This window comes from Dermacentor silvarum, chromosome 9, assembly GCF_013339745.2.
Source record: "Dermacentor silvarum isolate Dsil-2018 chromosome 9, BIME_Dsil_1.4, whole genome shotgun sequence".
NCBI classification, from domain to species: Eukaryota; Metazoa; Arthropoda; class Arachnida; order Ixodida; family Ixodidae; genus Dermacentor; species Dermacentor silvarum.
The window spans coordinates 149,340,048-149,353,209 of record NC_051162.1 but is presented as its reverse complement, the minus strand read 5'-3'; the positions used below and the strand labels follow the sequence as shown (position 1 = coordinate 149,353,209).

Genomic DNA, 13,162 nt, shown 5'->3' with positions numbered 1-13,162 from the left:
GCACACATCATCATCAGCCTATATTTTATGTCCACTGCAGGACGAAGGCGTCTCCCTGCGATGTCCAATTACCCCTGTCTTGCGCTAGCGTATTCTAACTTGCGCCTGCAAATTTCCTAACTTCATCATCCCATCTGGTTTTCTGCCGACCTCGACTGCGCTTCCCTTCTCTTGGTATCCATCCTGCACACAAGCAGGAGATAACTGATTGGTCCTGTGTAAGGAGCTCCAGTACAACGACCTGGAAGGTAGACAGCTGGGTCTTTGCTCTAGGTGCGAGTATGTCATCATATAGCAGTAGCAGGCTCACTTTTTTCATTGTTTTCCACAATGTTTTTACATCAGCCATTTTTTTTCTAGAGTCTGGGTAGGTGCTTTTCAAGTATTCAAGACATTAAATACTTGACACCTTAATATGCGACACTCCTGTAGAGAGTTCTCACACAAAGCCCACATCTTGTGAACTTGACAAAGCACAGTGAAGAATTGGAAAATTCTTAATCGATTCTGCAGCTGTACAGTTTTCACGATTCCAAAAATGAAAGAAATGTCATCAAACTAAGTTTTCAGTCGACAGAACCAATTGGCACCTGAAGGGAATATGAAGGCACAGTAACTTTTTTTTACCGTATTTTAACATTCCTTGTTCACATGGTTTCATTTAAGGTTAACACTAAGTTCGATGTACTGCTATTTTTCTTGTTTCATTTTCACAAGCATTATCTGTTTCAATGTGCACTGTAATGATCCTTGATTTACTTTAACACCTCAATGTAATGCCCTATGACGACTTTGGGGTGTATTTTGAATTTTATTTTAAACAATGCACGCTCATGGCTCTAACAACTATGCTTACCTGGTTGAACGAGTCGTCGTCATAGTCGGGCTCTACCTTTATCCGCTTTAGCTTGGCTGCAAGTGAAAAGAAGAACAGGAGGAGGAACCGAGTTACAGTTTTCCACAAGAGACAAGCGTGGCTTCAAAAATCACCATCACTGTTGCTTTTGTTTTAGATGATATTATTTTTTCTGTTGTGCTTAGACCCCACCACAAAGTCGTTCGGCAGCATATGGACGCAACTGCAATGGTTTTCCCTTTCCCCCTTTGTTTTTAATCCTTCAACGGCACTCGCACTGGCAAACACGATCACTCATATGTGCTTCGGTTCACGAGACTGCACCCCTGAATCCGGAACGAGCGAACATTCACTCAGTATCCATACATAGTTCATAAATCGAACTTCAATTCCTCAGCATGTCTTATCAAGCAATTATTCCTTGCTCCTGGCATTGATGTACATGATGAGCAATAGATGCCCTCTTTCTGTGTTTACACTAATGTCTTGTGTCTTACCAACTCACAGGGTTCATTTTGACTACTTGGAATTCTCTAATACGCACACTAATCTAAGCAACATATTTACCCGATTCTAGCGCACTCTCAAGCCCAATGTGCACCAAATATTCGCAGGGTGTAAAGTACGATAATAAAAGTGCACCTTAACGTAATGCACACCAAATTCATAAAAGAAAAAGCATAGCATGCTATATAGCAATATAGTAGCAAAAAAAAAAGATGTGCAGAATTTATCTTCAGAGAACAAATTTGAAGCTTTTTTAATGAGCTTTCATAATGAAATTGGTGTGTTATCGTCGCCATTTGTGCTTCATTCGCCACAAATACCAAGCACACAGGAGCGGTATTCTCGAGCAAATGCTTTTAGAGATCTACCACAACGTTTGCAGGAACGTACCTGCACTGGACTTGTAGAAGTATACGGCCAACAGCATTTCTGGCACTGTGCAACCGATAGCGAGCTTTAAAAAAATTTTATCATGGGGTTTTGATGAGGCAGTGGGGGACTCCGGATTAATTAGGACCATCTGGGATTCTTTACCATGCACCAGCAGTGGGGGACTCCGGATTAATTAGGACCATCTGGGATTCTTTACCATGCACCAGTACACAGGTGTGTTCTGCATTTTGCCCCCTTCGAAACGTGGCCACCGTGGCCAGGATTTGGTCTTGGCATCGTGCCAGAAACGCTGGCAGTCATATGCACCGACACATCCGGTGCCGAGTCGTGTGAAATCTCGCAAAAGTGATATCACCAAAAATGACTGACCAAGAATACCACTCAAGATCGTAGTTGAGCATACGATGAACCCACAGCAAAACCTTCACAATAACATGCTCTGTCGCCGTCCTTCGATGGCAATGACGCTGCCTCTGACGGCTCTGATGATAGGCTGATGCCAACGGCATGAATGCAGTTCTGGTTTCATTTTCGGTTGTAACAAGAACGCAATTTTCACACACATTTTCTTGGAAAAAAAGGTGCGCGTTAGATTCGGGTAAACACGGTACACAAGTGTTTTTCTCGTCAGAGGCAACCCCTGCCGGCGGTCTGTTGATTTGATTTGCGGGCGTACTGTTTTCCAAAAATGGCAAACCGAGAAAGTTCAGATGATGCGCAATAGAGAGATCTAGCTTGTCCGTAAAGATGTTGCCATTTACGGAATACCGGGTTGCCAGAGACAGTCGAGTTGGCGGCACCATCTTGTGGAGCAGAGTTAAAACGGAGGAAGACGCAGAACTGTATTGCAACAACCGAACATTTTACGCTTGACATAAGTGACAGGGTCATAATCCTTTAACACCAAGTCCTTTCTTATTTTCATTCGACAACAACACATGCATATCACAGAAACACTTTTCAGTGCACTGTGGCTGGACAAAGCACCACAACATGTCGCTGTCATTGTTGCCACTGGGATCCAGGGCTCCGGTAAGCCACAAACAGTAAGAAGTTCGCAGATAAGCTGAAACTCTTTAATAATTAGAATATTTATGACAAAAAAAAAGAATTCGGGCAGAACTCGTCTATCCAAGTACACAAAAAGCTGAAATGCGTCAAAAGCTGAAATGCGGCCTCCAAAAAACGCGCAATTTTTAACACTTTTTTTAAGGGGTCTGCGAATATCGGAATTTTCGAATAGCAACCGAATATGAATAGTTTAGCTTCGAATACTGAATCGAATAACAACATGCACATGCATTCATTAGCAAGTTGGGTTAATCTGATATCATGGAACATTGCAATTACATTGTCAATGGTACAAAACTAGAGTAGTAAGCCATTATACTAAACCATTGTGCATTTGGCTCACGTTGACTTGGAAAATTGAGTAATTCCAACTAGCTGTCCTTGCCAAAACGTGCCCCTTTCTACTGAGAGGCTGGCTTTTCCACAAAGTTAAAGCGTTTAGTGGCTAAGTGTGCTTTACAGGCAAAATTGCGTTAGCAGCACAAAATTATCCCAACATTCAGCACAGTATCGCCCCAATATTCCTAATTCAAAAAGAAACAGATGCTGAGATAGTGCTTGCTCCCGCACAGCCAGCAATATATTCATTTCATTCGAATGTTTGTATCCAACCGAATATTCGAACATTTTCGAATCGAATATTAAAAATATCATATTCGAACACCCCTATTTCGCGGGCGCGAGTTTCGCGGGACTCCCAAAAATGACTTTGCGGACGAACCACTGTGCTAGGCTATCTAGCAGCAGCACACCCAGTGACCCAAGTTGGTATCAAAGAGGTTCATTAAAGAGCGGCACATACCACAGTGGCAGTACACGCCCACTGGCATGGAACGGCAGTCTATCCATGGAACGGATAGACTGCCGTATCTTCGGGATCGGCTCATATTTTTGGTTAGGTTACATATAAAGAAACTGGTCTAACTACGCCAACAATGCTATTACGCTAAAAGAAAGAACGGAAATGAGGAAAGCCACCAGCGAGACACGCAACGGTGGCGCCCCCTCACCTTTCTTCCGCTCCATGGCCCTCTTCTCCTTGGCCTTCTTCTTGTTTCCCAGGAACGCCTTCTGGTGCTCGGGGAACGGGTCGTGCTGGGAGAGCATGCCCACACCGTAGTACTGGTACTGCCGCAGCTGGCCAGACACAGGAGAGACACAACAGCAACTGAGCTAGGCAATCACCACGCAAGCTCGCTTATATTACGCATACACTTCATTTATGGAGATCAGCCGCTGACAGTTCGTTACACGGGTTTTGGGTTCTCCGTACGTTGTGGGGGGTCTCGTATCTCAGGGGAGTACTGACCAGGTGAACCTCCATCCCCACAGTGTGCAGGCATATCTAATATCACCAAGCGCACAACGTTAGAGATCAGCCCAGAGCACTGAGCCGGCGGGAACACGCAGGGTTGCAAGATATTAGAGTCGGCTTCCGTTAATTCGACCCTGACGGGACCGACGAAATTGATCTAATTATCCAGTGGGTTGAATTAGGCAAGATGCACAGAAAATGGCAAAACACACCATTGATTCGTTTGGCAGTATTTGCCTGACACGTCCCCGAAACAAAACACCCCCCACTTTCTATGTGTCCAAAGTATAAAACTAACGCAGAAATGACATTAAAGCTCCTAAACAAAGTAGAAATCTAATGCACGCCCGATTTTTCAGCAAGAAAAATTGTTGCACAATAGCGGCCGGTTTCTTAAAGGCAGCTTAGCCACACGGTTTTCTTGAAGTCAGCTCTGCCGCAATACACTGCATTATGCGGTTAAGCATACGAATGTTGCAAGGGCGGTTTTGGTTTCGTGTCTGATTGCATCACACAGGCAACTTAAGGCCAATTTTTCTTTTAAGAAAGGTGCGCGTTAGAATTGGGTAAATACAGCAATCAGACATTCTGAGCTACAGTTATTGCTTGAAAATTTTTGTAAGACGGGCCGAAAGTAGCTGTTTTTGACGAGAGATGACAAGTGTTCCAAAGCATTCACCGTCCCGTAAGCTCCACCAAGACAGACACTGCCCCCGAAGTGTTCGCTATCGGAGTCACCACAGGGGTCAGGTGCATGTGTGCTGACTGGTCAAGTTTGAATTACCCGGCGAAAGCCAATTTTAAGATCGAAATAACGAAATTTTTGTCTATAGAAATGCATGGGCGCCGACCAGGATCAAATTAACAGTAGTCTACTGTATTCAATTAAAGCAGCATGCTGCCATCAATTTTCTGCAAAACTTTTTTAACGCTTTAAGTTGCTTATAAGTATTGAAAAAGTATTTAGCTGCACACAGGATGGCAAGTCAGCAGCAGCATTATCGAATCCTGCTCAGACCCAACAATATCCTATTGACACACTTTCCAAAGTCAGTCAATCACGAATATGAAAAATCACTAGTTTTATCAGACGAGTAGGGCACATGCTTACATCAGCAGCTCCATGTATATGGACAAAATGTCAATTTCTTGAGTTCGTTCATAAGAGCGCCTTTTGTTTGCCTGAACACATAGATAAGTTTAGCGTCACAAAGCAGTTCCTCGCCTTCACTTTTCATCCTAGATCACCACATAATCTGATGGCATTTGAAACGAACTACACATTCATTTTTTGTCATCTGTGACAATGCAGAGGTTCATCTCGCACAAAGTATCAATTTTCTCAAAGACCAGTGGCCACAAAACTATTACAAACTTGACTTGTGATCCCCCCCCTCGCCTGAATCTAGCTATTTCAGGTTTTCATTCCTTGTTTAATTTTGCATAGGATGAAAGTCAATGTCTCTCAGGGTGAACACAGGGTCTGAGAAGGGTAGAAATGAGCCTTTACGTTCCCAAATATGACACCGCAGGATTTGGGAACAAGAAGCTATTCACTATGCACATATATCTTTGAAGATTATGGCATTTTTGTTTTTTCTCAGCCATACTTTGTTACAAAGGCTGCAAGCACCTAATGTGTACAGCCCTTACCTCAGGGTCAGCGTTGAGCTCGGCCCTGGCGATCTGCCGCAGCTTGTGGAAGCGCAGCCAGTCCTGGAGGTCGTCCTCAGTGGGCGAGTTGTCCTCCTCTGAGGACGAAGTGTCGCTGAGCAGCACGTTCTTAAGCCAGCGCCGGCTCTTCTTCACATTGTCAAAGTTGTACAGCTTCATCTTCTCTGCGCGCCGGTCTGTCTCAGACTGGGTGGTGCTCTCGCCACCACCGCCACCATTGAGCACATCACCATCCTCGTCGATGTCCGACAAGCTCTCAGCCTCCGTGTCCTCGGCGTCGTCATTGAGGGGCGTCGAGAAGTAGTTGTGGATGAAGCTGATGAAGTTGTCGAGCTTGACGGCCCGCTCGATCCGCTGCAGGTGCAACGGCTTGGCCAGCCCTGGGGGCTGGTCATCCGCGGCGGAAGTCGACGGCTCGTCTCCTCCACTGCCTCCCGCCGCACGACTAGTGGCCATGGGTCAGCCTGCCGGAAACCCAAAACATCCAAGGACACTATCAGCACTCGAATAAGTCGAAGTTTTTCAAACACACGTCAACTTTCTCACTCCCTCTCTACAAAGTATGAGCTACTGCTTACTTCGTCTTGAAGGATAATGGTGCGTAAGCTGGGAAGCGGCGACATGGGTCACCAAACATGTCGGGTTTTCTTATTCGTCACTTTTCACAGGACGAAGGGGTCACAGAAAGGTGGGGTGTGTTCCAACACCAGCCAGCATAGGAGAGACAGACTACGTTGACAGCTAAGAAGACAGCTTTGCGCCCAAGTATTGTCATGGGAATGGACCTCGCGCCATGGAAATCCCGTCAAAACCCTGTGGGCATAACCCGTATAGTCCTTGATGAGGGACCTTTGAGGTATTATCAACAAAATAAATGATGGAACCTCTGGAAGACGTCTCTGCAATGTGACACCACCTCACATTGACAAGAAAAAAAACTAAGCAAAGCACATATTATCACTGTATTCTAGCTCTCTGTGCGTGCGAACCTATGAAAAACACAACATAGCTTATATTAAGCACTTCGGAAAGCATGACTACGTTATGCTGTGAGCAGACGACTTTCTTGTCAAGTTTTGAAGCCTTCTGCTCAACTGCCATATTGTTTGAACAGCAAAGTAGCCTGCATCGCTTTTGACTTCGATGCTGACTCCGCGAAGCTGTATGTTTTTTCCACGGTTGTCAGAATTGGAACGAGATTTAAGGCGCCGCTTGACTGTGTATTTACCCGTCTACATCGAGTGTTGGAATGCAGCCTTGGAACTATCAACAGTAGCCGAAACATTCCGGCAAGGTTACCGTCTACATCGAGTGTTAGAATGCAGCCTTGTAACTATCAACAGTAGCCAAAACACTTCGGCAAGGACAACTTGTCTTCTTCGCTCCTTTCGTGTGCTCTCAGTTTTGAAGACGAATGGTATCCAACTTGACCAATTCGTCAAGTGATGCTCTTCCCTCTGAGAAGCGCACACAGCGATCTTCTTGACATTAGAGAGCTGGCAACTGTTCAACATGGTGTTTTCGTTAGCTTATGCAGCCCTGACAGACGCAGCATAGCTGACAGAGCAAACGCTTTTTTTTTTTTAAAGGAGATAAATTCTGGTGTTTTATGTGCCAAAACAGCTACCTCATTATGAGGCACGCCATAGTGGAGGTCTTCGAATTATTTTTGACCACTTGGGGTTCTTGAATGTGCCCCTAAATCTAAGTGAGAGGTTTTGCATTTCGCCCTCATTGAAATATAGCCACTGCGGCTAGAAATGGAACCTGCGACGTCGAATTCAGCATTGGAAAGCCATAGCCACAAAGCTACCGCAGCGGGTTGCGCAAACGTGGGTAGATGAAATTTTGACTGAGATCTGAGAAGTAGTAGAATTGGGCAATTCATGTAACATGCACGACATAAAATACGTGGTCTATCAGAGAGGGAAGGGAACGAAGGGGTCCGACCATGGTTAGTCACGACCGTACGAAGCCAAGGAAAGCATAGAGGAGATTAACTGAGGTTCCTAATCAAATCGTAAAAGTGATAAGAAAAAGGGAAATGAAAATGGACGAAAAGACAACTTGCCACCGGTGGGAGCTGAACCCACACATTTCGCATTACGGGTGCGAGACTCTGCTTATTGAGATATAAAGGCAGCTATCCTCTTTGGTATTTGTGCATGTGTACCAGGCTCTGGCCTTAGGAGGGTTAGCCAGCGAAGCAGACTCATGGCACACACAATGAGTGCCAAGGGTAAGGTAACGCACTACAGGATGGCATAGCATTAGGAAGTCTACAGGCTTAGGCCAGAGTATGCCAACACAATCCGAGTTCGCTGTGAGAGGCCTTCATCTTGCGGTGGACAGAAACTTGGCTGATGATGATGCAGCCATTTATTTTCTACACAGTATAACCTTTCAAGTTTGCTAGAAAAACAAATTGCCAAACGGCTGACCCATTGGAGGTAGATAAGCAGCACGTTAGCAAGTATGCATAATACGTCTCGATTTCTTTCTCTTTTGTGTACACAACTGAAAGCAGTCTCTGTGCGGGTAATTTAAGAATGTGATTGGTATATAGTGCATAAGTGGTATCACTATTTCAGAGCCAGAAATATTGTGTGTTTGCTTGGTGGTGTTTATGAATTGTCTCACACAATACAACCAGCACGGGGCTAAGCTTCAAGAGCAACGGCTGCACTGACAATATTGTCAGTGACGACACTCATTCAATCCTTTGAAATAACTGGGCTCGTCTAACAATAAACACCATTTCCCATCAGAGTGTCAAAGTGACACCTTTTTCACTTTGGTTCAACTCCACAGCAAATAAATGGTTGAAACCAGCTTGAACTGGTTTAAGCAGGTCTGCCTAATTTTTTTTTTTTTTTATTGTAGAAAAACGGCATAAACTTATTATGCACAAACACTTTATGTTGTTCCTTGCCTTCAAATTTCCTGATCGCATTACGACACCTAATGTTCTATTGCTCCCGACTGCCTTTCACCTCTCTCAGTGCTCATTCAATTACTCAGAGATAAATGATTGCCAATCAAACCTCAATATAATAAACCAAAGTTATAACCAACTATGTCTAAAATGTTTCTTGCCAATATCAGCATGGAACAAACAAATATGGGATATAATGAAGTCATCACTATATTGTTGTCATAAGTTTTATGTAGATTTCTTTTCCTTAGTTACAAAATTCAAAGTTTTTGTTTGTACATTTACACATGTTTAAGATTGAGTAAGGCCCTTTTTCTCATGTTTCTCTGTCCTACTGATATGCTGCTGGTTCTCAGTTTCGCATAACACCTGGCACATGTGAGCACTTGTCATCCTTGCTGTATTTTGTAAGCTTCATCACTCAAGGCTCTCATGGAGCCCGTAAGGTAATGTGAATGGATGAACGATGTTGGATATAGCTGCATTATAACAAGGCTCAACTAAAGTTCGCCAAACAGAGCATCAGTTGCCTGTCCCCGCTCTCTAATCCACACTGCTGCTTCCTCATTTCTAAGCGTCACAACCATTTCACACTTGACACACGACGCAGTCCTGCAATAGAATGCTTGCGCTTCACTAACTTTGCTGGCCACACACGCTGTCCAGATATGGCCTAGCATGAGCGGCTAGCTCACAGCTGTAAAACATGAACACAGGCAAAAGCGAACCCCGAGGTTCCTCGTCAGCTTTTCAATGACCACACTTGTTTGGGGGGAGCTTCATTAGGTTAGGTGTGCGCAGTGGCATTAATACCTTCACACAGTCACACTTTTGATCGCGATCAAACCTGATCCGAATCAAATTTCTCGATCGCGACTGGCTCCTTTGCGCAAGCTGCGCTGGGAGCCCAACCGCAGTCGAGAAATTTTATCCGGATCAGGCTTGATTGCGATCAAAAGTGGTCATGTGACGCCGGTATTACACAAGTCACTAGTTCATAGAACTGAACAGTAATCGTAGAGATCCGGATAAAATTTCTCGACTGCGGTTGGGCTCCCAGCGCAGCTTGCGCAAAGGAGCCAGTCGCGATCGAGAAATTTGATTCGGATCAGGTTTGATCGCGATCAAAAGTGTGACTGTGTGAAGGTATGTTCCCATGCTAAATTTGTGGATTAAATACTTTTCATTATTTTGCAGTGGTGCCCAATTAGAAAAAATTACAGGAAGCATTATTGTGCCTTGCTTTGCAGCACAACTGTAGAGTACAAGGGCTATTAAAAGTTGAGCAGTGGGATGAAAAGATGGACAATTCATGCTGTTGTGGTCAGTCTTCAATAAGTGACCCACGTTAACAGTTTCACATTCCAGCTTCACAGAGGCCAACTGCGAGCATTTCGACGAGATCCTCGAACAAGCCCTCATGCTAGGCTGGCAGACTAAGTTTAATAGTGCGAAAACATTTCACCCTTTTCCGTTTTTTTTTTTTTTTTCTATTCGTTATTTTGCGACAACGAAAACGACTCCCAGGATGCAGGTGTGATCTCGAGGCACGATGTAGCCCGTACGTTAATCCAAAGGCGATCTCCAAGTCATAGAGGCTGTCGCAACCAAAAAAAAAAAAAAAAAAAGACAGCAAAAAAACAGATCGGAAAGCCGCTCACGCCTCAAACACCAGCAAGCCGTGCCTCGCCCCGAAAATGTTCGCGTCGTCGGCCAAAAGCGGGCAAAGCGCGTAACCCGAGCCAACCGAAAGCAGGCGCGCTACGCAAACCCAACGCGAAATGTCATTGATTGCCGGATCGGCATCCGTCGCGACAGGCACCCATACAACTACGTGTCTTTCCTTACTCGATCGAACCGGTGAAACACTCCAGGTGCCCGTGCGCACCTGATATATCACGAGCGCTGCCCAGCAAAAACGTGGTCGCGCACAGCAAAGTACAGACGTCGCGCGATAGGCAATACACATGCAAGCACGGCTGCCGGCATTTACGAGTAGACTGTTAGGACCTCGCCTAGCAACGATCTCCGGCACGCAACATATCTCGCCGGCTGTTTCCGTGCAAAGGTGACCCTCAGAACGGTGCAACATCGAACGGCAGCGCCGGAGGTTAAACGGCATTAAAGAAAAAATGAATAAAGGAAAGTCGGGGTGTCGGGTACTTGGGGTTTGCCCCGGGCCGCTTGAGAAACGCACATGTTCGGCGGTACGAAAGAAGGGGGGGACCTCTACTTTTTTCAAAACACGGAGTTCGAGTTCTTCGGTTCGGAACCGAAACGCGAACCGTCTAGGCCTACGGTGAGCCGAGACGCGCGTCGTAAGCTAGCTGCGCACCCCAATCGACGTGCTTCAAAAGAAACGGAAAACCCAGCAGGCCAGAACCGCGCGCGATGCACATCAAAGGCTGGCCAGCGCGTCGAATCGAAGTGAAGGGTAGGGTGCGGGGGGTTATCCTTCGGATCGCGGTTCACTTTTCCGAGACGGGGGCTCGAACGCCGAGCGGCCCTTACTTGCTGGCTCGCAGTGGCGAAGCTGTCCGGGAGGCCATGGAATCGCGGCCGACGACTGGCGTTGCGCACAAAATGGCGATCTCGGAATGGTGCGGCTGATTCGCAGATGCGGGGCGAAAAGGGTCCCATGACTCCCCTCGCCTTCGCTTCGGCAGCGGACCGAGCACACGCCATATCCATTTTAGCCTCGAACCCCGCTGAGAAAAACTAAACGCGGTGTTTCACCGGTCTAACTTAAATTGTGTCGGGAGACGCTTTTGACGCGAGCAATTAATTTTGGTATGAGGTTGTCAAAATATATATTTTGAGATAAATGTTTGAGCAGACGATTTTTTTAACAAATAGCGCTACGCGACGCTTTTGTCGCGTAGCCTCAAACGCAGAATACAAACACTTAATTAAGGTCATAAAGCTAGTTTTTTTAAATAAAATTTTAAAATTGATGGAGCTAAAAGATTATTTTTATAAAACAACGCCTCGAGTTTATAACGTGATGCTATCATTAATTTATTGGGATATTTTTTTATATATAATAGATATATTACTCAATAAGCCTAATAATAAAACGAAGCAGCTTGCATTGTGCTGTCCTCTGCTTAAAAAAATATTACAACTTTAATAACAATAAAAACTCAAATGTATTGATGAGTCTTTTTGTGCTTTTTAAAAATGTTGCAGTTTAGGCGACGCTTTGATACACACTAAACGCGCTTGAAGACATCTGGTGTTGAGAGTATAAATATAACAAAATCACCTCCGCCCTGGCGATATCCGGTAATCCCCGTCGTTGCTGCGAGGCGTAGTTGGCGTGCGGTGGGAAGGTGACCTTCGGCGTACTCGTGCTCTAAGCACGGTTCTATTATATTACCAAAAAACTTCGTATAAAAATAACGTAGACCGCGGCATCAATCGAAGTCGCACCGACAGAAGCGGCTTGGGTGAGTACACGGTGCCTGCGTGTATTTTTGTGATCCTCCTTTTCTTGTACGCAACAGGCTGCATCTTGCATGTCGCGCGCTGCCTTGCTAACCCTAACACAGTAGCGTGTTACTCCAAGGACATCTTGTTCCGTTATCTCTTATTGCCCTAGTACCTTGCAGGATTTGATAGTATCCGAATTGCGCTTCCGTTGCCTTATCGACGGCAAATTGCGATCATTAGAGTTCAATTTTTCTGCCGGCATGAAGAAATGCTCGACTCTTTGTCCGCGTGTGCGTATGTGCGCTTCTTGTAAGTGAGAAAACGAAGGTTTTAAACCTTTCATAGTTTAGGCTAATTTTCTATCAACGTGTCTACGAGCTGCTAATTGCCCGCCGCATAAACCGCTTCTATGCGGCGTGGTGTAGTACCTGCGCGCGCATGGTGTGCTGGGACTCCCACCCACTCCCACCACGCCAGCATGTTCGGTAGCGCGCCTTGAGAATTCCCGTGATGTCCATCTTTCGGGACCTACTGCTTTGGTGCGGAAAACTTCCAACTGATGGAATTCTCGGCGTCCTAATAACCGTTTTTGTTTTGGATGTCAGTTTCCGCCCTCTAGTAATGACCTGCCCCTCTTTTGTCTTGTGCTGCTGACAGAGATGACGTCACGCGTCTACGTCGGACGCCTCAACTACGAAGTCCGCGAGCGTGACTTGGAGCGCTTCTTCAAGGGCTTCGGTCGGATCCGTGAGATCAGCATCAAGAACGGGTTCGGCTTTGTGGTAAGTAGGCGTTCCTGGAATAGTACGAAACAAGATTCCTTTTGTGCGTGTGGCACGAATCGGGTAGTACCGTCTCGTTTCACTGACAGCGCCATCTGTTGCAAGCGCCATGAACAAGCCTTTGTTCGATCTGATGTATCGTAAACTTAAGTCATAAAACGTCTGTAGAAATAAGCAGAAGATTGTTCAGCGATTCA

The 13,162-nt window shown here is 45.5% G+C and overlaps 2 protein-coding genes across 2 annotated transcripts in view; one reads left to right on the top strand and one right to left on the bottom strand.

The window, feature by feature from the left end:
• The window catches only part of LOC119463979 (chromatin-remodeling ATPase INO80-like), a 56,246-nt gene extending 44,826 nt beyond the window's left edge, over window positions 1–11,420 (bottom strand). The window contains 4 exon segments of the mRNA XM_049656082.1: window positions 857–912; window positions 3,838–3,964; window positions 5,796–6,280; window positions 11,263–11,420. Of these exon segments, the coding sequence (XP_049512039.1) occupies window positions 857–912; window positions 3,838–3,964; window positions 5,796–6,272 (660 nt within the window). The 5' untranslated portion in view covers window positions 6,273–6,280; window positions 11,263–11,420.
• Window positions 11,421–12,042: 622 nt separating this feature from the next.
• LOC119463978 (serine-arginine protein 55) overlaps window positions 12,043–13,162 on the top strand; it is a 29,687-nt gene continuing 28,567 nt past the window's right edge. The window contains exons 1-2 of the mRNA XM_049655453.1: window positions 12,043–12,200; window positions 12,841–12,965. Of these exons, the coding sequence (XP_049511410.1) occupies window positions 12,843–12,965 (123 nt within the window). The 5' untranslated portion in view covers window positions 12,043–12,200; window positions 12,841–12,842. The remainder of the gene's footprint in view (window positions 12,201–12,840; window positions 12,966–13,162) is intronic.